Source organism: Choloepus didactylus, chromosome 2 (assembly GCF_015220235.1).
Source record: "Choloepus didactylus isolate mChoDid1 chromosome 2, mChoDid1.pri, whole genome shotgun sequence".
NCBI classification, from domain to species: Eukaryota; Metazoa; Chordata; class Mammalia; order Pilosa; family Megalonychidae; genus Choloepus; species Choloepus didactylus.
This window is the reverse complement of record NC_051308.1, coordinates 32,618,602-32,640,302: the sequence shown is the minus strand read 5'-3', so window position 1 is coordinate 32,640,302 and position 21,701 is coordinate 32,618,602. Positions and strand designations below refer to the sequence as shown.

General features: G+C 36.0%; 1 protein-coding gene across 11 annotated transcripts in view; it reads right to left on the bottom strand.

Moving 5' to 3' along the window:
• The window catches only part of CDC42BPA (CDC42 binding protein kinase alpha), a 449,333-nt gene that overhangs the window by 147,976 nt on the left and 279,656 nt on the right, over positions 1 to 21,701 (bottom strand). For all 11 annotated transcript variants that reach the window (XM_037822691.1, XM_037822669.1, XM_037822670.1 and 8 more), the window contains exon 12: positions 8,568 to 8,701. In XM_037822691.1, the coding sequence (XP_037678619.1) occupies positions 8,568 to 8,701 (134 nt within the window). The remainder of the gene's footprint in view (positions 1 to 8,567; positions 8,702 to 21,701) is intronic.

Below are 21,701 nucleotides of genomic sequence, written 5' to 3'. Positions count from 1 at the left end.
AATACATCATTAAAATTAATAAGAGAATTTATTGATGTTACTAAACAAAACCAATATTTAAAAATCAGATTTTAAAGGAAGAATTGAGGGGTAAAAAAGTACAAGACTTACAAGGTCTAAAGTGCAAAATGATAGAAGAAAGTCCTGTATTATCAGTAGTTACTTTAAATGTAAATGGATTATATTCTCTGGTCAAAAGGCAGAATTGATAAAAAACCATGAACCAACTATATGCTATCTACAAGAGACTCACCTTATATTAAAAAACATAAATAGGCTGAAAGTGAAAAGATGTAAAAAATACACCATGCAAGTAGTAAGCAAAAGAGAACTGGTGTAGCTATACTAATATCAGAGAAAATAGACTAAGTCAAAAACAGTTATGAGGGATGAAGTCACTATATACTAATAAAAGGATCGATCCAACAGGAGGACATAACAGTTATAAATATATACACACTTAAGAGCAGAGGCCCAAAGTATATGAAGCAAATACTAACAGATTTGAAGAAACTGACAGTTCTACATTAACATTAGCAGATTTTAATGCAACAGTTTCCATAATGGATAGAATATCTACACAGAAGGTTAATAAGGAAATACAAGACTTGAACAATGTTCTACACCAACTAGAACTAACAGGCAATATATTGAACACTGCACTGAAAAACAGAATACACAATCTTCTTGACTGCACATGGATTATTATCCAGGATACACCATGTTTTAATTGCAAAACAAGTCTGAATAAATTTAAAAATATTGAAATTATACCCTGTATCTTCTCTGGCCACAATGGAATGAAGCTAGAAATCAGTAACAGAAATGGAAAATCCACAACTATGTGGAAATTAAACAATGTACTTGAAAAGAACCAACTGCAGAATGCAGACATCACAAGGGAAAATAGGAAATATCTTGAGGCAAATGAAAATAAAAGGACAACATACCAAAACTTATGGGATACAGCAACAGCAGTTGCTGAGAGGCAAAATTATAGCTCTAAATGCTTACATTAAAAAAGAAGAAAGATTTCAAATCAGAGACCTTACCTCAAAACTGGAGGAATTAAAAGAAAAACAAACTGAACCCAAACAGAAGGAAGAAAATAAATATTAGAGTAGAGATAAATGAAATAGAATAAAAAAATAAATAAAGATAATCAACTAAACCAAAAGTTCATTCTTGGACAACATCAATAAAATTGAGAAACCTTTAGCGAGACTGACAAAAAAAGAAAAAGGACACAAATAACTAAAATCAGAAGCAAAAAGGGGAGCATTACTACTGAACTCACAGAAATAAAAAGGACTACAAGAGGATACTACGAAAAACTGTATCCTACCAATCAGGTGACCTATATGAAATGGACAAATTACTAGAAACACACAAACTACCTACACTGACTCTAGAAGAAATAGAGGATCTCAACAGACCAATAACAGAAGAGAGACTGAATCAGTTATTGAAAACTTCCCAACAAAATACACCCTGGTTTAGATGGCTTCACTGGTGAATTTTACCAAACATTCCAAGAATTAACACCAACCCTGCTCAAACTCTTCCAAAATATTGAAAAGAATGGAACACTCCTTAATTCATTCTATGAGGCCAACATCAGCCTAGTAACAAAGCCAGATAAAGATATGAAAAGAAAAGAAAATTACAGACAAATATCCTGTATGAATATAGATGTAAAAATCCTAAAAAAAAAAAAACAAAAAAAACCTAGCAAACCAAATCCAACAGCACATCAAAAGAATTATACACCATGATCAAGTGGGATTTATCCAGATATGCAAGGGTGGTTCAACATAAGAAAATCAATTAATTGTAATACAGCACAATAGAATGAAGGGAAAAAAACCACATAATCATCTCAATTTACACAGAAAAGGCATTTACCAAACTCCAGTATCTCTTACTGATAAAACACTAAAAAACTAGGAATCGAAGGAAACTTCTTCAACACGATAAAGGGCATACATGAAAAACCCAGAGCTGTCATCACACCCAATGGTGAAAGACTGAAAGCTTCCCCTCTAAGATCAGGAACAAGACCAGGATGACTTCCTGTCACTACTTTTATTCAACATTGTACTGGAAATTCTAGCCATAGCAATTAGGCAAGAGAAAGAAATGAAAGGCATCCACATGGCAAAGGAAGAAGTAAAACTTTCTCTATTTGAGATGACATAATCCTATATATATATTATGTCCTGAAAAATCCACAACATAGATATATTAATAATAAATGAATTCAGCAAAATGGCAGGGTACAAAATCAACATCCAAAAATCAGTTGTGTTTCTACACACTAGCAATGAACAATCTGAAGAAGATATCAAGAAAAAAATTCCATTTACAATAGCAACCAAAAGTATCAAATATCTAGGAATAAATGCACCCAAGGATATAAAGAACTCGTACACAAAAAACTATAAAACACTATTAAAGATATCAAAGAATACCTAAATAAATGGAAGGACATCCACCATGCTCATGGATTGGAAGACTAAATATTGTTAAGATGTCAACTCTACCCAAAGTGATTTACAGATTCAATTCAATCCCATTCCAAATTCCAACAGCCTTCAATGCAGAAATGGAAAAGTCAATTATCCAATTTATTTGGAAGGGTGAAGGTCCCCGAATAGCCAAAGCCATCCTGAGTAAGAAGAATAAAGTTGGAGGGCTCATATTTCCCAATCTTAAAACTTATTCCAAAGCCAGAGTCATCAAAACAACATGGTACTGGCGCAAGGACAGGCATATAGACCAATGGAATACAACTGAGAGTACAGAAATCAACCTTCACATTTATGGCCTACTGATTTTTGACAAGGGGACGAAGACCACTCAACTGGAAAGGAATAGTCTCTTCAGCAAATGGTGCAGAGAAAACTGGATAACCATATGCAAAACATGAAGATGGACCCTTACCTCACACCATAGAAAAAAATCAACTCAAAACGGATCAAAGACCTATTTATAAGAGTCAGAACTATAAAACTCCTAGGAGAAAATGTAGGGAAGCATCATCAGGACCTTGTGTTAGGCAGTGGTTCTTAGACTTTACACCCAAAGCCAAAGCAACAAAAGAAAAAATAGATAAATGGGCCCTCATCAAAATTCCATGAAAATTCTGTGCCTTAGGAGTTTATCATGAAAGTAAAGACAACCTACTAAATGAGCGAAAATATTTGGAAACCATATGTGTGATAAGGGTTTACTATCCAGAACATATAAAGAAATCCTTCAACTCAACAACAAAAAAACAACCCAATTTAAAAAATGGACAAAGACTTAAATAGGTATTTCTCCAAAGAAGACATAAAAATGGCCAAAATGCACATGAGAAGTTGCTCAACATCATTAGCCATTACGGAAATGCAACTCAAAACCTTAATGAGATAACATTTCCCACCCACTAAAATGTCTACTATTTAAAAAGTGTAAAATTACAAGTGTTGGAGAGGATGTGCAGAAATAGGACTACTCATTCATTGGTGGTGGGAATGTAAAATGGCAACTGCTGTGGAAGGCAGTCTGAAAGTTCCTCAGACAGTAAAGTACACAATTACCATATGACCCAGCAATCCCAGATCTAGGTATATACTCAAAAGAATTGAAAGCGGGGATTTGAACCAATATTTGCACACTGTTGTTTACAGCTGCATTATTCATAATTGCCAAAAGATGGAAGAAACTCAAATGTCCATCAACTGATGAATGGATAAACAAATGTAGTATACAAACACCATGGAATACTATTCAGCTGTAAAAGGAATGAAATCCTGATAGATGCAACTACATGGATGAACCTTGCAGCCATCATGTTGAGTGAAATAAGGCAAACACAAAAGGACAAATATTGTATGATCTCACTGAAACAAAATAATTAGAATAAGTAAACATAGAGTTGGAATCTAGAATATAGGTTATCAGGTGATGGGGTGGAGGTAGGAACATGGAGTCAAGGCTTAAAATGTATAGAATTTCTATTTGGGACAGTGGAAAAGTTTCAGTAATGGATAGTAGTGATGGTAGCACAACATTGTGAACATAATTAACAGCACTGAATAATATACTTGAGTGGTTAATAGGGAAAATTTTAGGTTATAAATAAGGTACTGGAATATAATTTTAAAAATCCATGGAACTATACAACAGAAACAGCAAACTCTAAGTTAAAAATGGATTACATTTAACATAATCATAAAAATGTGCTTTCATTAATTGTAACAAATGTAGCACACCTATGAAAGGTGTTAATAATAGGGAGCTAAACAGGAATCCTGTATTTTATGCATGATTATTCTATAAATCCACAACTTCTCTAATAAAACAAAATCAGTAAGAAAAAAATTTAGAAGATACCATTTATTAGGTAAAATAGTATAGAGAATACCTAGAAATAACTTTAAATAAAATGAGGCAATATATTTATGGATAAGAAAACTGTGGGGCTGTACAGAAAATATTTTTATGTTTTTGCAGTCAAGGCTTTCTGAGCAAATTTTACTGAAACTTGGGACCTGGGCTAAAAGTAAGCCTTTGAAGGTAATTTATGACTTACGTAGACAGTGAGAAAATTCCAAAGAGACTGACTTTCTGGAGCTATGTGTTCAAGGGCTGGGGATGGGGGGTGGGGAGTGGGGGCTGGTGGTGGGGGGACCCTGGACCATGGAGATATCCTGGGTTGCTGCCGTGGAGAATGAGGACTTACCTTTCCACTGGAGTGATTTATTTACATTCCAAAAGTTTAGAGTAAGGACCCAGGGTCCTTCTCATTATGTTCCTAAGGAGACTGTTTCAAAAGGGGAGTAGCTGCAGTGAAGAAGCTGCCTCTCCCTTCTATATACATACCTAGATTCATTTTGTAGGGATTCTGCAAACTCTGTAAACTTTAGGGTTTTATCCAACTGCCTCTCCTTGCGTTACCCCTAGGTAAGAACTAGGGCACAGGGGAGCCACTCGGTTACTATTTACTGTATGTAAATAATCTGCTCTGCTCTAGAAACCTGTGTTGTGTGTGTTCAGCGTAATATTAATAAAAATGGATATTAAAAACTTAAAGATTCAATATTGTAATAATGCCAATTTTCCTGTAATTCATCTATAGTTTCATGTACTTTCAATGAAAATTCTGTACAGTTTTCAAGAAATAGAGAGTCAAGAAACAGATCCATGCATATATGGAAATATGATATATGACAGAGGTAACATTGTACAATATTGGAGAAAGGAGAGCTTCTTTAGTAAATGGGTAAGTGGTTAGCCATATGGTAACAAATGAAATTGTATCCTTATCTCACATGATACACCAAAATAAATTTCTGGTGGATTATTAAAGACTTAAATATGAAAGACCAAATAAAAAACTTCAAGATAAAAATAAATGAGAATTTTTTTTTACCTCAAATTTCTTATACAAGTCAGCAAATGCACTAATCATAAAAATAAAGACTGATAAATTTTTCTACATTAAAACTAAGAATTTGAGTTCCTCAAAAGATCCCATAAAAAAAGTGAAAAGACAAGCCACTAACTAACTGGGAGGTAATGATTGTAACACTGGCAAAAGATTAGTATGGCCATGGATAAAAAACCTAACAGAAAAATGCACAAAGGATATTAAGAGGTACTTCATTAAATGAGTGAATGAATTAAAAAAAAAAAAAAAGAGGCATTCACAAAAGAAATATAAATGATGAATAGATACGTAAAAGTACTCAACCTCATTAGTAGTTAAAGAAATGCAATTTAAGACCAGAATAAAATATAATTTTAGATCTAAAATATCAATTTATACTAGATTGGCCAAAAATAATAAATTTGGTAATATGGAGTATACTTGGACACAGACATTCCCCCACGTACTATTGGTGGGAGGGTAAGCTGGTATAATTCCTGGAATACAATTTAGCATTATATAAAATGGAAAATTTGCATTGCCTTTGGCCCAATTATTCTATTCCTCAGTATGACTCTGTGTGTTTGTGTTTGTGTGTATCAGGATACATATGCAAGAATGTTCATAGCAGCATCATTATAGTAGCAATAAACTACAAACAACCTAAATGTCTGTAAACAAAAAACTGAATAAATGAATTATGAGATATTCACATAATGGTAAATGATACAGCAATTAAAATGAATGATCTACAGCTCCAGGGATGAATCTTAGAAATATAAGGTTAAGCGATAAAAGCAAATTTCATAAGACTACATATACCATGATATTTATAAAAAGCTCAAAACACACAGAACTAAGTAATAAATTGTTTTGTGATATAGTAGTTTTGTCCTAAATAACTGGTTGTTTCAGAACGAAGAAAAAGAGAAAATGTAGGACAAATAGGACAAAACCTGAATGGATATAGAAAGTTGCAGAAAGTTTGTGGAAAAGGAAATTTATTTCGGTGGTCAAAGTTAGGAAATGGTAAAAACTAGATATAGAACAAAGCAGACTGCCTGGTAGTTTTAACCTTTAGCTATTTTAGCCCCAGGAGTACTTGTGCTCTAATTAATATTCAAGGTTGTGCTTATATACCTAACAATTGAACATTTATCTGATGATCCTTTGTCCAAATGGTTTAATTCTTTAACTTGGCTATGGCGCTGCTTGGTAATAGGATTACTGTCCATATGTACTGGTTTACTTGTACTCTGCTGTTCACTGTACTCTTGTGAATTACAGATGCAATGTCTGTCCTATGGTCAATGCAAATCAATGTGTGGGGGTGGATTGTGGAAGCCCCGGGCCCAGTTCCTTGAAGACTGCACACAGCAGCTTGCTTGACATAGGACAATTAAATGTTTGATGTACTCTCCTTGTAAAATCAGGCCTCTGGTGTTAAATGTAATCTACAGCTTACCTTCCTCCTGAAATTACCTCCTCCCTGAAACTCCTTGAAGTACTATTATCTACAAGATAATCCATAATCCTCCCCTCTCCCTGCTGACCACAATGGATTCCTCCCTACATCACAACAGCCCCACTCTCTCATATCCATTTGAATGTCTTCATGGTAACCCTATAATCCACTCCCTGGCACCACCACCTCCTGCCCCCAGCTTCTGCAGAGTACCTTACGCACCAAGCTCTGAACCCGCCACCATTCAGAGCAGCTGACTTCCTACCCTGTAGGTAAGCCCCATAATAAAAGCTTATGTCTCAGAACGTGTCCCGTGCTTTCTTTATTCTACAGCTGCAAAAGCCCTCTTGGGCTGTGACAGATATACTCATATATGATAATTTTTTTTTAAGTAAGGAAATGATTAACATAAAATTCAGGAAGGTAGTGTTATACCACATACAGGAAAATGAAGAGAAAGGGATAAGAAATGACTACACAGGATAATACCACAAAACAGATAATGTTCTATTTCTTAAGGTTGATGGTAGGTTCAGAGGTGCTCATTTTGTTATTGTGCTTCAAAACTTGTATAATGTCACATTTATTCTTTCATATGCAGCAAACGAAAAAAAATTTTAAAGAATATCTACCGCTAATAGGATATTAAGTCAACTTTCTTTTTGGTATAATCTGTCACTTTTCAGCACTACCTCCTTCTCAAAATACACTAAAATGATTTTTAATATTAAAACTTACTAAAATTAGAAAAATACCTGTTACTCTAAATGACATCAGATTCTCATTCTTATTATGGTAATTAAGTTTTGCAGTAATTCTACCATTAAATACAAAATAGTTACCACTAATATTACTATATATTATAAAAGCAAACAGAACAACTGTTAGGAACATACCAAATATTATTAAATTGGCCATAAACTTAAATGGATCTATACAAAATTGCTTGAAGTTGCATTAAGAAAAAGTAAAAATGTATTAATCTAATGCAATCTAATCTTTACAGCTTTCTCTGTTAGTTGTTTTGATTAGCATTACTAGCCAAAGGTTACTTGTTTTATTTTTAATTCCCTCCATTTCTTTACTGTAGCAAGCTATATAAATCTTCCCTTGAAGGACTTCACTGTATATTATCAATGAATTCTACATTATACCATTGAATACAATTTATAACACTAAATCCAACTTTTTTTTGCTTGTTTATATACAGCATGTGGCCAAAGAAAAGCATTTTTCTCTAGTGTTTGAACATAATTTACGCTATTGGGCTGTGTTACAGAGTCAGCTATTAAACTTTGTTGATAATTATAATATTGCTTAAGTGTTACACAAAGTTCTTATGAAAGTGACTTTCACTTGTTTATCCATGCTGCTTTGAAAGATAAACTGCCATTAAAAAAAGAAATCATTAAGTCAGCAATGAAATTTTAGATTATAATCTTTTAAGAATGTTTGTCAGTAAGTTACAAAGACAATATGCCTGTATTCTTTTTAAACTTTTCCACAGATGCTTAACAGATTGTATTACTCTTTTATTTCTTCATATTTCTTTTTCAATTACACTGATACATAAAATTTACTATATATTAATATTTGTAATTCATTATGAATGTGTGAAGTTTTCTAATTAAATAAGAATAAGAATTCAGAAAAGGCTTTAACAATCTAACTATATATATTTTTTACCTTATTTAGATCTTCCCTTTCTTGTTGTAACGTTTTGATTTGTTTTTCATAAGCCTTGATTTGTCTAAAAGCATCATCTAGTTCTCGCCTCACAGAATTAGCTTCTTCAAGTTGCTGTTCCAAATGACTCGAGTCTAAAAACAAAAAACAATATTTCTTTTACTATTTGTATAAAATCAAATCCTTGAAACCAAAGCATGGTTCAAAACAACTCTAAAAAAAAGAGTATTTTGAATGTGGTTTTAGGCTTACTGACACCACATGCCATTAAGACTCATTACAAATGATATACCTATTATTTCACTGTAAAGATGGTGAATGGCTTATGTCAATGTGAAGATGCTCTATGTGCAAAAATGCTTTATAAATCTATTAGAAAAACAGACCATACTTTCCAAAACAGCACCTTCAGAACCAACTAAAAGGTTATCATAAAAAAATAACATAACCAAACCAACAAAAAAGTTTTTTTCTACTGTTGGTGTGAGGACCCAGGGGGCCCCGACCCCCTCCTGCATTATGAGATACATACAGCTGCCTACAGGACCAGGCAATAGACCCTCCCCACACACCCCACCAGGGGGGAAGCATTAAAACTTCCCTCCCCTAATTATTGTTAGTACTCAATATTGGGAAACCTTGTTGTAACCAAATCTCGCGAGGAACTCCATTGTCACAAACCTTTATAAGTCTCCCCCCTTGACACTCCTCCCTCTTTTCGTGCAGTTCATTTTCCATGGCCAGCTGCAACCATGAGACCATCATCTCCTGTCAGTAAGTCCCAATTAAACCCATGTCCACTTTCTGCCTGGTGTGTTCTTTGGTCTTAGGGCTAAGATGGGTTGGAACAATTGGCATGCCAGCCTGGAGGACCAAAGAGCCACCGGCCACAATGGGTCTGAGTCCTGGGAAGGGAGTCTGGGGTGGCCTGCTTTCTCACTGTGGGGAGGAGTCGCCCACTTGCTTGACTGTGCTGCAGTTGGCTGGCTGTTATGTGCAGTATGGTTAGCTATAGCAGACTGTCCCGAGAAAGAGAAATCTTCAAGTCTGTGGGGGTAATCCCAGGGTGGCCTTCAAGTCTGTGGGGGTAATCCCAGGGTGGCCTGCTTCCTTGATGTGGGGAAGGGTCGCCCACTTGACTACACTGTAGTTGGCTAGCCACTGTTTTGTGTGGTATGGCTAGCTACAGCAGACTGTCTTGAGAAAGAAACCCACAGGTTAAAGAAAAAAAAAAAAAAAAAACCTCTGGGCAGCAGGGTTCAAAGCCTTAGTTTTGTAATTACTGTAAACAAACTTGGACATTAAAAATATATCACCCCTGGAATTTCCCTAAGGCAGCAGAAGCCTGCAAGAGGGCTGCCTCTGGAAAAGGCAAAGACCTTTTAAAAACTGTCTGGGTCACAGCTTTAAGTGAGATAAGTCTAACAATTGGGAATAATTAAAAGAAGGGTGCAGAAACTACCTAAATCCCACCACCCTGATTTAAAACTTTTAAATCCGAGTTCAGCAGGCCAAGTCACTTTCTGTCTCACCTATCCCTGCCCCAGCATGTAAGGCAGCTATGAGGGAAGGACTGAGTACAGAAAGATGGGGGAAGTGTAGTTTGATTCTTTTTTTTTTTTTTTTTTTACTGAGCCTGAAGATCAAAATTGGTAAGTATAAAAAAAAAATGCCACATTGTAAATCACTATAGGGGAATTCTGCCTCTGGTATAAAGTGATTGGATCTTGCTAATGCTTTCTTTAGTATCTCCCTAGGAAAATCAAGCCAGCCTGCATTGGTCTTCTACGGAGGCAGGCCAACAATGGACTTCTACTGTGCTTCCCCAAGGCTATGTACATAGCCCAACCATCTGCCTTGGTCTCCTGGTAAAAGATCTGGCTAAGTTAAAAAGTTGTAGTTGATAAGGGGCAGTAAATGTTTCCCTGTGCACAAACACCAAAGCAACTAATGGCTTTCTTGAGGTTGTTGGAGTATTAGAGACTTTTTGTTCCTCACTTAGCCCAAATGTTAAAACCTTTGTATAGGTCTTGATTAGGAAAGGCTATCCCAAGGAATGGACACCTCTGAAAAGGCTGTGTTTACAAAGGAAAAGGGGCAACAGCATAGGCACAAGCAATGGGGGACATATATCCAGACCTACCCAGGGAACTGGCTGTAGCCATCACTAACAGTGGGTTTGGGTGGGGTCTGTGGCAGGGGTAACATTTCCTTGGCTTTTGGTCACAATTATGAAAAGGGGCAGAACTGAGATAGAGCCCCTTAAAAAAAAAAAAAGGCAATTGTGTGCTGCATATAATGCCTCACTACAAGTGGAGGGACTAAAGCAAAGATGCCCAGTCACCTTAAAAATGGCTATCCTTATTCAGGGGTAGATAATCAACATGGCTTCTAAGCCACGCTCTGGCAGTGCTCAACTGAGCACACTGACCAAATGGAAAGCCTACCAGCCCTCTGAGTGCAAAAATGCATGAGATTCTTGGATCAGTGTCCTATATAGAGGATTCAACAGCTCAAGTTGCTGCACCTGAGGTAGCTGTTGAAATACCCACCAGAGAAGGCACAAGTACCATTCCCAAGTCTACTTGGTACACTGATGGATGGGACTGCTAATGAGCAGCCTCCCAAATGGATAGCTGTGGCAGTGCAACCAAGTACTGACAACTATATGGTGGGAGACTGATGCTATGCAAAACAGTAAATGGGCTAAGTTAAGAGCAGTGTGGATGATTAATAGTGCATGAACCAGGAGATCCACTGTCTGTACTGAGAGCTAGGATGTTTACAAAGGCCTCATGTACGAGATGGCAACCTGAAAGCAGGAACAATGGACAATAATAGGTCACCCCCTCTGGGGACAAGAAGTGTGGAAAGACATCTGGGATGCTGCTAATGATGAAAGGTAACTGCTGCCAGCAGCTAGTGACATCACTAGAGAGTGCCCTTCATACTCCCTGCATCGACCACATAGACTATCACATCAGATGGGATACATGGACTACATCAGTCCCCTTCTACTCTCGAGGTATGCTTTTACTGCCACAGACACAGCTACAGGACTTTCGTTAGCTTTCCCAGTGGGGAAGGCTAACCAGTGGACCACCATCTGTTGTTTGAAAAAGAGTGTGTGCTCTGTATGGCATACCTATAAAAATGGAGTGATTGGGGAACCCCTTTCACTAGACAAATGACCCAAGCATGGGCTATGGACTACGAAATCTCTACAATAATGGATTAAAATGTTCTATAGGCCTCAACTTAAATACAGTGCTGCTTAAATACAATGCTGCAGGCTGCTGCACCTGCATCCGTTGAAATGCTAATGGTGGGAGCAATGCAAACACTGAGAATCCAAGTTAAAGGGCCAGCCGCTTTATAGCCCAAAAGGGGGAATGGTAATAACTTGTTGCCTGTGCCTCAGACAGTACAAAATAGGGAAAAAGAGGTCCTTTGACCTTTGTGCTGGCCTATGCAGCTGCATTGGTTAGGAATCCTAAGTCTCTGGGGAATGGGAGTTCCCCCAAATATTGTAATAAGGCCTAAATGCCTGTTAAAATCTTTATCACCAATCCAGGGCCTCCTCTGCCCATGGGGACTTTATGTATGGCTATATGGACCCTTCTTATGCCCAGATTAACAATGTAATGGTAGAAAACTCTCAAGTTTGCAGAGGGAAAACGTCTGGTATTTAAAACCTCCCCATAATGTTACTCTGTCTGGTACCTTGTTATCAACCAATGGATCTCTGGCATGTAATTACCCTTTGTTTGTTCCCCACAAACATCCTTCGTTTCTCCCATAGTGCCCTGGCAAACACCTTTCTAAAGCCGGCTTCAACAATAACTCATGCCCAAAGTTGAACCTAATATTGTGTTTGTCATTTTCAGGTACTACCAGCCTTCCTTGGACTGTGACCCCTGTGAACTGGACTGCATAGAGCACCCTGCTAGCCTGGCAGAATTCAATGCCTGGAAAAATCTGGGTCTCTGTGTGAAGGACTTATAGTGTTCTGTCGTCTCTTATCCTGCAACATCTGTCCTATGGTCAATGTAGTCTGCTGCATGGGGGTGGATTGTGAGGACCCAAGCCCAGGGCCCCACCCCCTCCTGCATTATGAGATACACACAGCCACCTACATGACCAGGCAACAGACCTCTCCCCACTTCAGGGGAAGCATTAAAACTTCTCTCCCCTAATCACTATTAGTAACAAAATCTCTCGAGACTTCGTAACCAAATATCGTGAGAAACTCCATTGTCACAAACCTTTATAAACTTCCCCCCTTGACACTCATCCCTTTTTTCACAAGGTTCACTCTCCACGACCGGCTGCAACCATGAGACCATCATCTGTCAGTAAGTCCCAACTAAACCCATGTTCACTTTCGTGCTTGGTGTGTTCTTCGGCCTTAGGGCTAAACTGGGATGGAACACTTGGTAAGCATCCTTGTGCTGATAGTAATCAAACTATAGTAAGACAGTTTTACTTCTCATATTGGGTCCACCATTGTTTTTGTAAGAAGTTTTATTCTTATTATATTTGAAGATAAGGTTTGAAAGTGATCAGAGATCATAGATTTATCTAGGCTTGTGATTTTCAAACTGTACTCTGCAAAGCATGTCCAACATAAATTGGAGCATGGAATTGGCGGGAAGTGGTGGTGACTGTGGTTCCAGATCACCCAGTGCAGATTCAACCGCACCACCTCTATTTTTGTCTTACATATTTAACTTAAGATTTTATTTGAAGAATAAACTCTGATTTCTACAAATAAATATTTGCGAACTTTTGAACCACACAAGTCCTTCCACTTTTTTTGAAGAAACCAAGGCTCAGGGATTTGAAAAACTGGCTAAAGGTCACACTGCTAAATGAGTACCAGAGCTGAGACAGGAGCCCAAGAATTCTTGCAATGACCTCTTTGCCTTAGAAAATAATATTATTAAATAATGTTTGAGGTTATCAGTTCAGAGAAGATATTATGTGACAAAACAAAATTAACTTTAACATATGCTTAAATAAAATTTAATAAATTGATATTAAATATTCCTGGCATCAAAAGTAAGTTAGCAAGGTAAAGAATTAAGGCCAGTGAAAACAGAAACTAACATTCATTGTTAATTTTGTTCTGGATATTCTCTGTCCTTTACAGCCTTGATACTTGAAGTGTCTTCCACAGACAAGCAGCATCAACAACCTCTGTGAAAAATGCAGAATCTCAAGTCCATCCCAGACCTAATGAATCAGAATCTATATCTCAACAAAATCCTCAGGTGATTCCTTTGCACATTCAAGTCTGGGAACAAATGCACAAAGTATTGCAGATTGTTGAATTTGATGCTTCCAATAAATGAAGAAGTGTTTGTAACATGTAGGTCCTAATGAGAAAACATTTCATCTATGTAGTTTAGAAATCATTTATCTGTATTAGTGTATCAGGTAATAAATAGTTCCAGATCCTTTTAATAAAATAATTTATTGATATTCAGTGCCTTGAATTTATAGATTAATTTAAAACATTTATTTTAGCTATTTTTTAAATCTAGATATGTTTATACTGGATAGCATAGTTTTACACAACTGCAAAGCTAAGTTGTTAACTAGTTTTCATTTTGTCTTAGTAGTATTATTTAACAAATGTTTTATTTGAAAAATGTTAAAGATTGGAGAATGTTTAATCTTAAGGATAACAGGGAGCTTAGTCATATTAAGAATAAGTGTATCTTGTCATTTTCTCACATTTCAACATTCCATATGGGAATTTTTCTGCTTACACAATAATTTCTTTCAATTGCTTTTAAATATTTATTTCAAGATCATAACATTGTTATGATTCTTTAACCAATCTAAGGTAGACATCAATTCAGTTTGTTATTTCTAGTAGTTAGGAGTTAAAATTTAGTATGTGAGTCAGCTAGCTTCAGTCATTTCCTGATTCAGAATGGTCAAATTTTATTATGAAGGTTTATCAATCTGGAGTAGTAATATGGTGCATTTACTAATACTTTCCGAGAATGAAGACTACCTTTCTGCTGCTTTGTAAGGTTCTTCTCTATCATGTTAATTTTTTTTGTAAATTACAAACAAAAAAATCAGTACTTCAGAAAATATATGCATCTTATAAAGTTTACAGAAAATTGTATTACATGGGATAGTGTCAACAACCTTTAAAATGTTTTATTTCAATATAGTTTTAAATTTTAATTTCATCCCAGTCATTTCACTTTAGCTACTGTGCAATGGAGTTAAATGGAGAAATATATGCCAAATTCCTGTGTCTAGCATTCCAGACAATTTGCATATGCTTAAAAAGCTCCAAATATTCATTTAAGCAACAATCTGTGAATTATGAGAAGTAAAAAGGGAAATGTACTGTATTCAGAAATGTTAGAAAAGAGAAATCCATCCAATTAATTTAAAAATCCTCCAATATGGAGAGCAGCACAACAACTGTTGATGCAGAACTTTGCATTCCCAAAAGACCTAAACCCAAAATAAAGAAAAATCCAGAATGCAATTAACTTTGGCCAGCTACTGTAAAACGGCTAACGGAAAGGAGTCTTTACTTTCACTCTGATAGTAAATTCAACTAAAACACTGAAAGAAATCCTCAAAGCCTATTAAAAATATCTCATGCAGCATGATTAGCTGTAACATACAGATGAAGTTATTAAAAACCAGTTTCAGTGAACAAATAGGAAAGTGAGTTAACTCACATCTTTAAATGGTTCCCTGCTGCTATTAGAATTCTGAAATTCAAACTGTTAGTAATGAGGAATTAACAAGTGTATAACATGTACTGAGTAATTTTCTTTGTGCTGTGTTCCATTTGAAAGGGAGAAAAAAAAGGTCTCTGTCTTGAAGATAATAGTGAAGGAAGAGCAGAGTAACATTCTTAAAATCGTACGCAAATCAGGAAACAAATATTAACAGTATGGCAAGGTATACTGGTTTTATAGGCATTGAGAAAAGGGCAAAAAGGGGGCATGATTAGAGCAGCACTCAAAGTGAAACACTAATTAATTGGAAAGGGGTTAATATTGGAGTCGGAAGGAGATTTATTAGAGCAATTGAGCCATCAACCTAATGCACAAGGAACTGTTTCACAGCTTTTCCATTATGTTCCTATTACTAAAATAATTCATAACTCTTCTGAAAAGCTAAGAGATTTTACTTCTAATCATAGTGGGGGAAAACAGGCTCCCCTATCTCTCTCACTCCCACCTGTCCACATATTATCTCTTTTACTTACAAAATGTAGGACTTGTGTTTGTGCATGTGTGTGTGTGTGTGTGTGTGAGAGAGAGAGAGAGAGAGATTTGGGGTGTAGGGGTGGAAAGCCAATACATGGAGACACAGACCCCATACGTGGAGAACGGGGATTAACAAGTACAGTATATATTATAATAAAACCTTTTATTTGGAAAATGAAATAAATCCTTCTTCTCATATTAAAATATTAAATGAGGATATGAAATTTTAATTTTGACTGCAGAAAGCTAACAAATATGTTTTCAATGTCTGTTATAAGGCACCAGGCACTGAGCCTGGCACTATGAATACAGTAGTAAGGAAAGAAAAACTCTGTCCTATCTTGGAGTGCAGAGTCTCGTGAGGAAAGCAGATACTAAAAAGAAGTACTTGTAGGGATTTTTAAGTATTAGAAAACACTATTATATGAAAAGAGAGGATATAAATTGTCAACAGTGGGTTTTGGGTTTTTTTTTTTTTTTAACACAAAGACCTTAAGAAGGAGCTAGAGGAACATTTGGTCAAAGACTTTTTGGACACATTTTTTCTTCAGTGCCAGGTTAAAGTCAGGGTTTCTCAGGAAGCAGATCCTTAGCAGATCCTCTGTTTTACCCTCAGTTCTTATCATTTATATATGTCAAAATATTTAAAATAGCTTAGATCTAATGATGAATGAGACACAATACAGTCCTTATCCTCAATGTTTTCACTGTCCATCTAGCATGCAGTGTAATTCTTAGTACACAGTAGCAATTCCATAAATAGATGTTTATGTATTTAATTAAGACTGAATGAATGATATCAACAATAGAATGGAATCAAGGAGATCACTAAGACTAGCACATGAACAAGAGAAAAGAGCTTGGTAAGGTAAGAGTTCTATAAAGGGGGACTTATTCTTTCTGTCTGTATTATTTTCATCACTCCTATTACACCCTGGGGAAATGCTGAAACATAATGAATAGAGAGCAATCCTACAGCATTGAATTTAGGGAGAAGTCGAAAGTAAAGTAAATGAAGGAAATGACAATCGATGGGAGTTTTGTGGAAACGAATTTCTCCAGTTAGGGTGACTCTTCCCAGGGGTCATTTATTTGTATGCAAGGAAAGAAAACATGTTGAGAATTGCCTGTACAGATACAATGTAGCAACTATTTTTGCTGTTCATAGCAACTGTATACGCTTCCCATCCTTTTGAACTCATTAAAATGATTTTTACCTAGAGTTTAACAGTAAAATATAAAGAAAAAAGTAATCTATTATTTTGTTCTTGTATAAATATTAATATAAAACCTATTTTTCCAGTATGTGCTTAGATATTTATTCATTCAAGAAATATTTTTGCATGTGTATTATGCGTAGGAATTGTCACTGGGTACTAGACACAATCTGGTAAGCAAGTTATTTATATTAAGGAATTAACTTATAGGCTAGTAACTAGACAATCATAATCATTTCATAAAGCACTTTGGGAGTAGGCATAGGGTTTAATGATAGCTCAAAGGAAAAGTACTTTAGGGAGTGGTCAGGGAAGGCTTCCAAGAACTGATATATACATATCTCTTTTTCTTTCCCCCTCCCCTACACTCCCTCTTTTCCTTCCTTGGTCTAATGAATACTGATTTGGGGACTTTTATGTGCTATGTACTATTAAATGCACTTGGGCTATAGCAATGAATATAAGTCCCTGTTTTCAAGAAGGTTCTGTTCTAGTGGTGAGGTGACAGAAGTGAGGCATAATACAAAAAAAAAGAGAGGAAGAAGAGACGAGAAGGACCAGACATAGTTCTACTTTAAGCGGAACTAAAAGTAGTTCAGTATGGCTAGAATTTGTAGTGGGTAAGGCAGCAGAAATAAGAGGTGGAGCTGGAGAGGTAAATACATGTAAGTTAATTAAGGGCCTGTAATCAGAATTAAGAAATTTTTATTTTATCCTAGAGGCAATGGCAATCAATTGAAGGGATTTAAATATATGTATATTGAAGCTGTGACATTATCAGATTTACATTTTAAAGGCTTAATCTGGAGACTTCTGATTCTTGGAAGATGGAATAGATAAACTTTTCCCTATTTCTCCCATTAAGTACAACTAAAAACCCTGAACATTATACAAAAAATAAATATAAGAGGACTTTGAAAGATAAGAGAGAAGAATGTGAGGCTGGGGACACTGAGACCTGAGGAAAAAAAACACAGTAATGAGTTCCCCGGATTTTCCTTGCGGCTCATATATCCCAGACTTGGAGATGAAGAAGTTGGCAACATGGAAACAACAGGAACAGAGAAAAACTCACCAACCCAAAAATCTTTCAACCCAATGACCAGAAGAGTGACTAATTGCAAGACAGAAAGATGTTAGAAAATAACCACACTACTCACGTTAAAACACGACAGAAAAAAAAAGGTAACCCTACTCCCAACCCATGTCAGAAAAAGAAAAGTGGGTAGACAGACTTCCAAACAATCCTGCTAGGGTGGTGTCATGGAAGGCCAAATAGGGAGCTGGGATGTTCATCCCCACTGGGCAGTAACAAGAGCCTACCCCTGTGTGATGTCAGTGGAGACCATATGGGGATCTGGCCGTCCCCACTACACCCAGCTTCTCTTCATCACAGGGGTCATGTCAAAGATGAATAAGAATTTTTACCACTGCCCACCAATAATGAGGCCACCCCCACTGCAGTATCAGTGGAAACAATGTGGGGAGCTGGAGCTTGGACCTCTGCTCAGCAGTAATGAGTCTACACCTTCAGGCATCAACAAAGGCCAAGTGCAGAAACTAGACTTCTTGAGCTGGTAGTAACAAGGCAGAACTCCTCCTTCACATACTGGAGCAGTGTCAGAAAAAGCCAGCTAAAATGAAAGACTTAAATAAGATCCAAAGACTCATAACAATACAAATGTCCACGTTTCAATCGAAAATCACTTGTCATACCAAAACCAGAAAAATCTCAACATGAATGAGAAAAGACAATACATATGAACACCAATGACAGAGATGCCATGAGGTTTTAATTAAATCATTAAAAAGATTTAGTGAGCAATTATAAACATGCTTGAAACAAATGAAGAAATGGAAGGCCTCAAGCAAAGATACAGAAAGTCTCAGGAAAAAAAAAAATACATAAAGGATAATGAAATGGAAATTTTAGAAATGAACAATACAACACCAAAATCAAAAGCTCAGTGTAAGGACTTACTAGAAGAAACAAGGGGACAGAGGAAAGAATCAGTGAACTGTAAGATGAAACAGTAGAAATTGACCAATGTGAACCACAGAGAGGAAACAATGAAAAGAAAAAAAATGAAAAGAGACTCAAGGACTTGTGGGATAACAAAAGATCTAATATTAATATTATTGGAATCCCAGAAGAAGAGGAGAAAGTAGGCAGGGCTGAAAAAGCACTCTCAGAAATAATGACTAAAAACTTGCCAAATTTAGTGAGAGAAAAACCTACAGATTCAAGAAGTTAAACAAACCACAGATATCCACAGAAATCCTTTTTAAAATACATCATAATTAAATATCTGAAAACTAACCAGAAAGAAAAAACTTGCAAGTATCCAGAGGAAAACAACCCCTTACCTATAGGGGAAAAAATATTTAGAATGTCCCTGAATTTCTCATGAGGAATAATGAAGACCAGAAAGAAGTGGCACAATATTTTTCAGGTGTTTTGAAACAAAAGTATTGCTAACATAACCCTATGCTCAGAAAAAATATCCTTTAGGAATGAAGGGAAAATCAACATATTCTCAAAGTAAGAAAAACCAAGAGAATAAGGTGCCAGCAGTCCTAACCTTAAAAAAAATGGCAAGAATAGTCCTCTGAGCAAAAAGAAAATGATAAAAAAAGGACCCCTTGAATACAAGAAGAAAGATCACAGTAAGCAAAACCATGGGGAAATGCAATAGGCTTTCCTTATATCTCGAGTTTTCTAAATTATCTATCATGGTTGATGGAAATATTATAACCTTGTCTGATGTGGTTCTATAATTTATGTAGAAGAAATATTTAAGACAAATATATTATAATCAGGGAGTACAAATGGATGTAAACATCACCTGAACTGGTAAAATGATGACAAAATATCTAGGGCAACCAGTAAAAAAATCTATACAGAGATACAATCAAAACACTATATTGATCAACCAAATGGGATTCTAAAAAGTGTTCAAGTAACCCACAGAAAGCAGGAAAAAGAACACATATAAATGAAAAACAGAACAAACAAAACAAAAAAATTGAATTGGCAGATGTAAACCCTAATATATCAATAATTATATTAAATGCAAATGACCTAAATACACCAATCAAAAGAAAAATATTGGTAAAATGGATAAAAACAACCATGACTCAATGAAAATGGCTAAAAAAAAAAAAAGAATAAATTCAAAGCAAGCAGAGGGGAGGATATAATAAAGATTAAAGTGGAAAATAATGAAATAGAGAATAGAAAACTAATGGGGGGTGGGCTGGTGGTGGTGGTGGGGGAACTAATGAAACCAAAAGCTGGTTCTTTGAAAAGATCAACAAAAACGACAAGTCTTTAGCTAAAGTGACAAGAAAAAGAGGTCTCAAATTTAACTAGCATCAGAAATGAAAAAGGGCTTTCTACAAACCTCACAGAAATAAAAAGGATTATAAAAGAATACTATGAATATTTGTATGCCAATAAACTAGATAAATTAGATGAGGTGGACAAATTTCCACCGAAACTACTGAAACTGACTCAAAAAGAAACAATCTGAATAGAACTATAACACATAACACATAAAGAGATTGATATTAAAAACAAACAAACAAACAAAAAAACTGCCCATGAAGAAAAATGCAGGCCCAGATGGCTTCACTGGTGCATTACACCAACTTTAGGCTTCCCAACTTACTTGATGAGGCCAGGCGTTACCCTGATATCAAAACCAACAAAGACATCACTAAAAAAGAAAACAAGTGAAGATGAATATTTTTTCATGAGTTTTTAGCCATTTGTATTTCCTCTTTAGAAAAATGTCTTTTCATATCTTTTGCCCGTTTTATAATTGGGCTGTCTGTACTACTGTCGGTGAGTTGTAAGATTTCTTTATATATGCTAGATATCAATCTCTTATCTGATACATCATTTCCAAATATTGTATCCATTGAGTTAGCTGTCCCTTCACCTTTTTGACAAAGTCCTTTGAGGCACAGAAGCTTCTGATTTTGTGGTGTTCCCATTTATCTATTTTTTTCTTTCATTGCTTGTGCATTGGGTGTAAGGTCTAAGAAGCTAATTCCTAATACTAGGTCTTGAAGATGTTTCCCTACATTATCTTTTAGGAGTTTTATGGGACTGTTTCTTATATTGAGGTCTTTGATTAATTTTCATCTTCAGTAGCTATCAGGGAAATGCAAATCAAAACCACAATGAGACATCATCTCACACCAGTAAGAATGGCTGCCATTAAACAAACAAGATACCACAAATACTGGTGAGGATGTGGAGAAATTGTAACTCTTATTCACTGCTGGCAGGAATGTATAATGGCACAGCCTCTGTGGAAGACAGTTTGGCGGTTCCTCAGAAAACTAGATACCAAGTTATCCTACGATCAGGTAATTTCACTTCTCGGTTATATACCCAGAAGATCTGAAAGCAGTGACACGAACAGACATTTGCACACCCATGTTCATAGTAGAATTCTTCACAATTGCCAAGACGTAGAAACAACCCAAGTGTCCTTGAACAGATGAGTAGATAAACAAAATGTGGTGTACATATATGATGGAATACTATGCAGCAATAAGAAGGAATGAAGTCCTGAAACATATGACAACATGGATGAACTTTGAAGACATAATATTGAGTGAAATAAGCCACACACAAAAGGAGAGCTATTGTA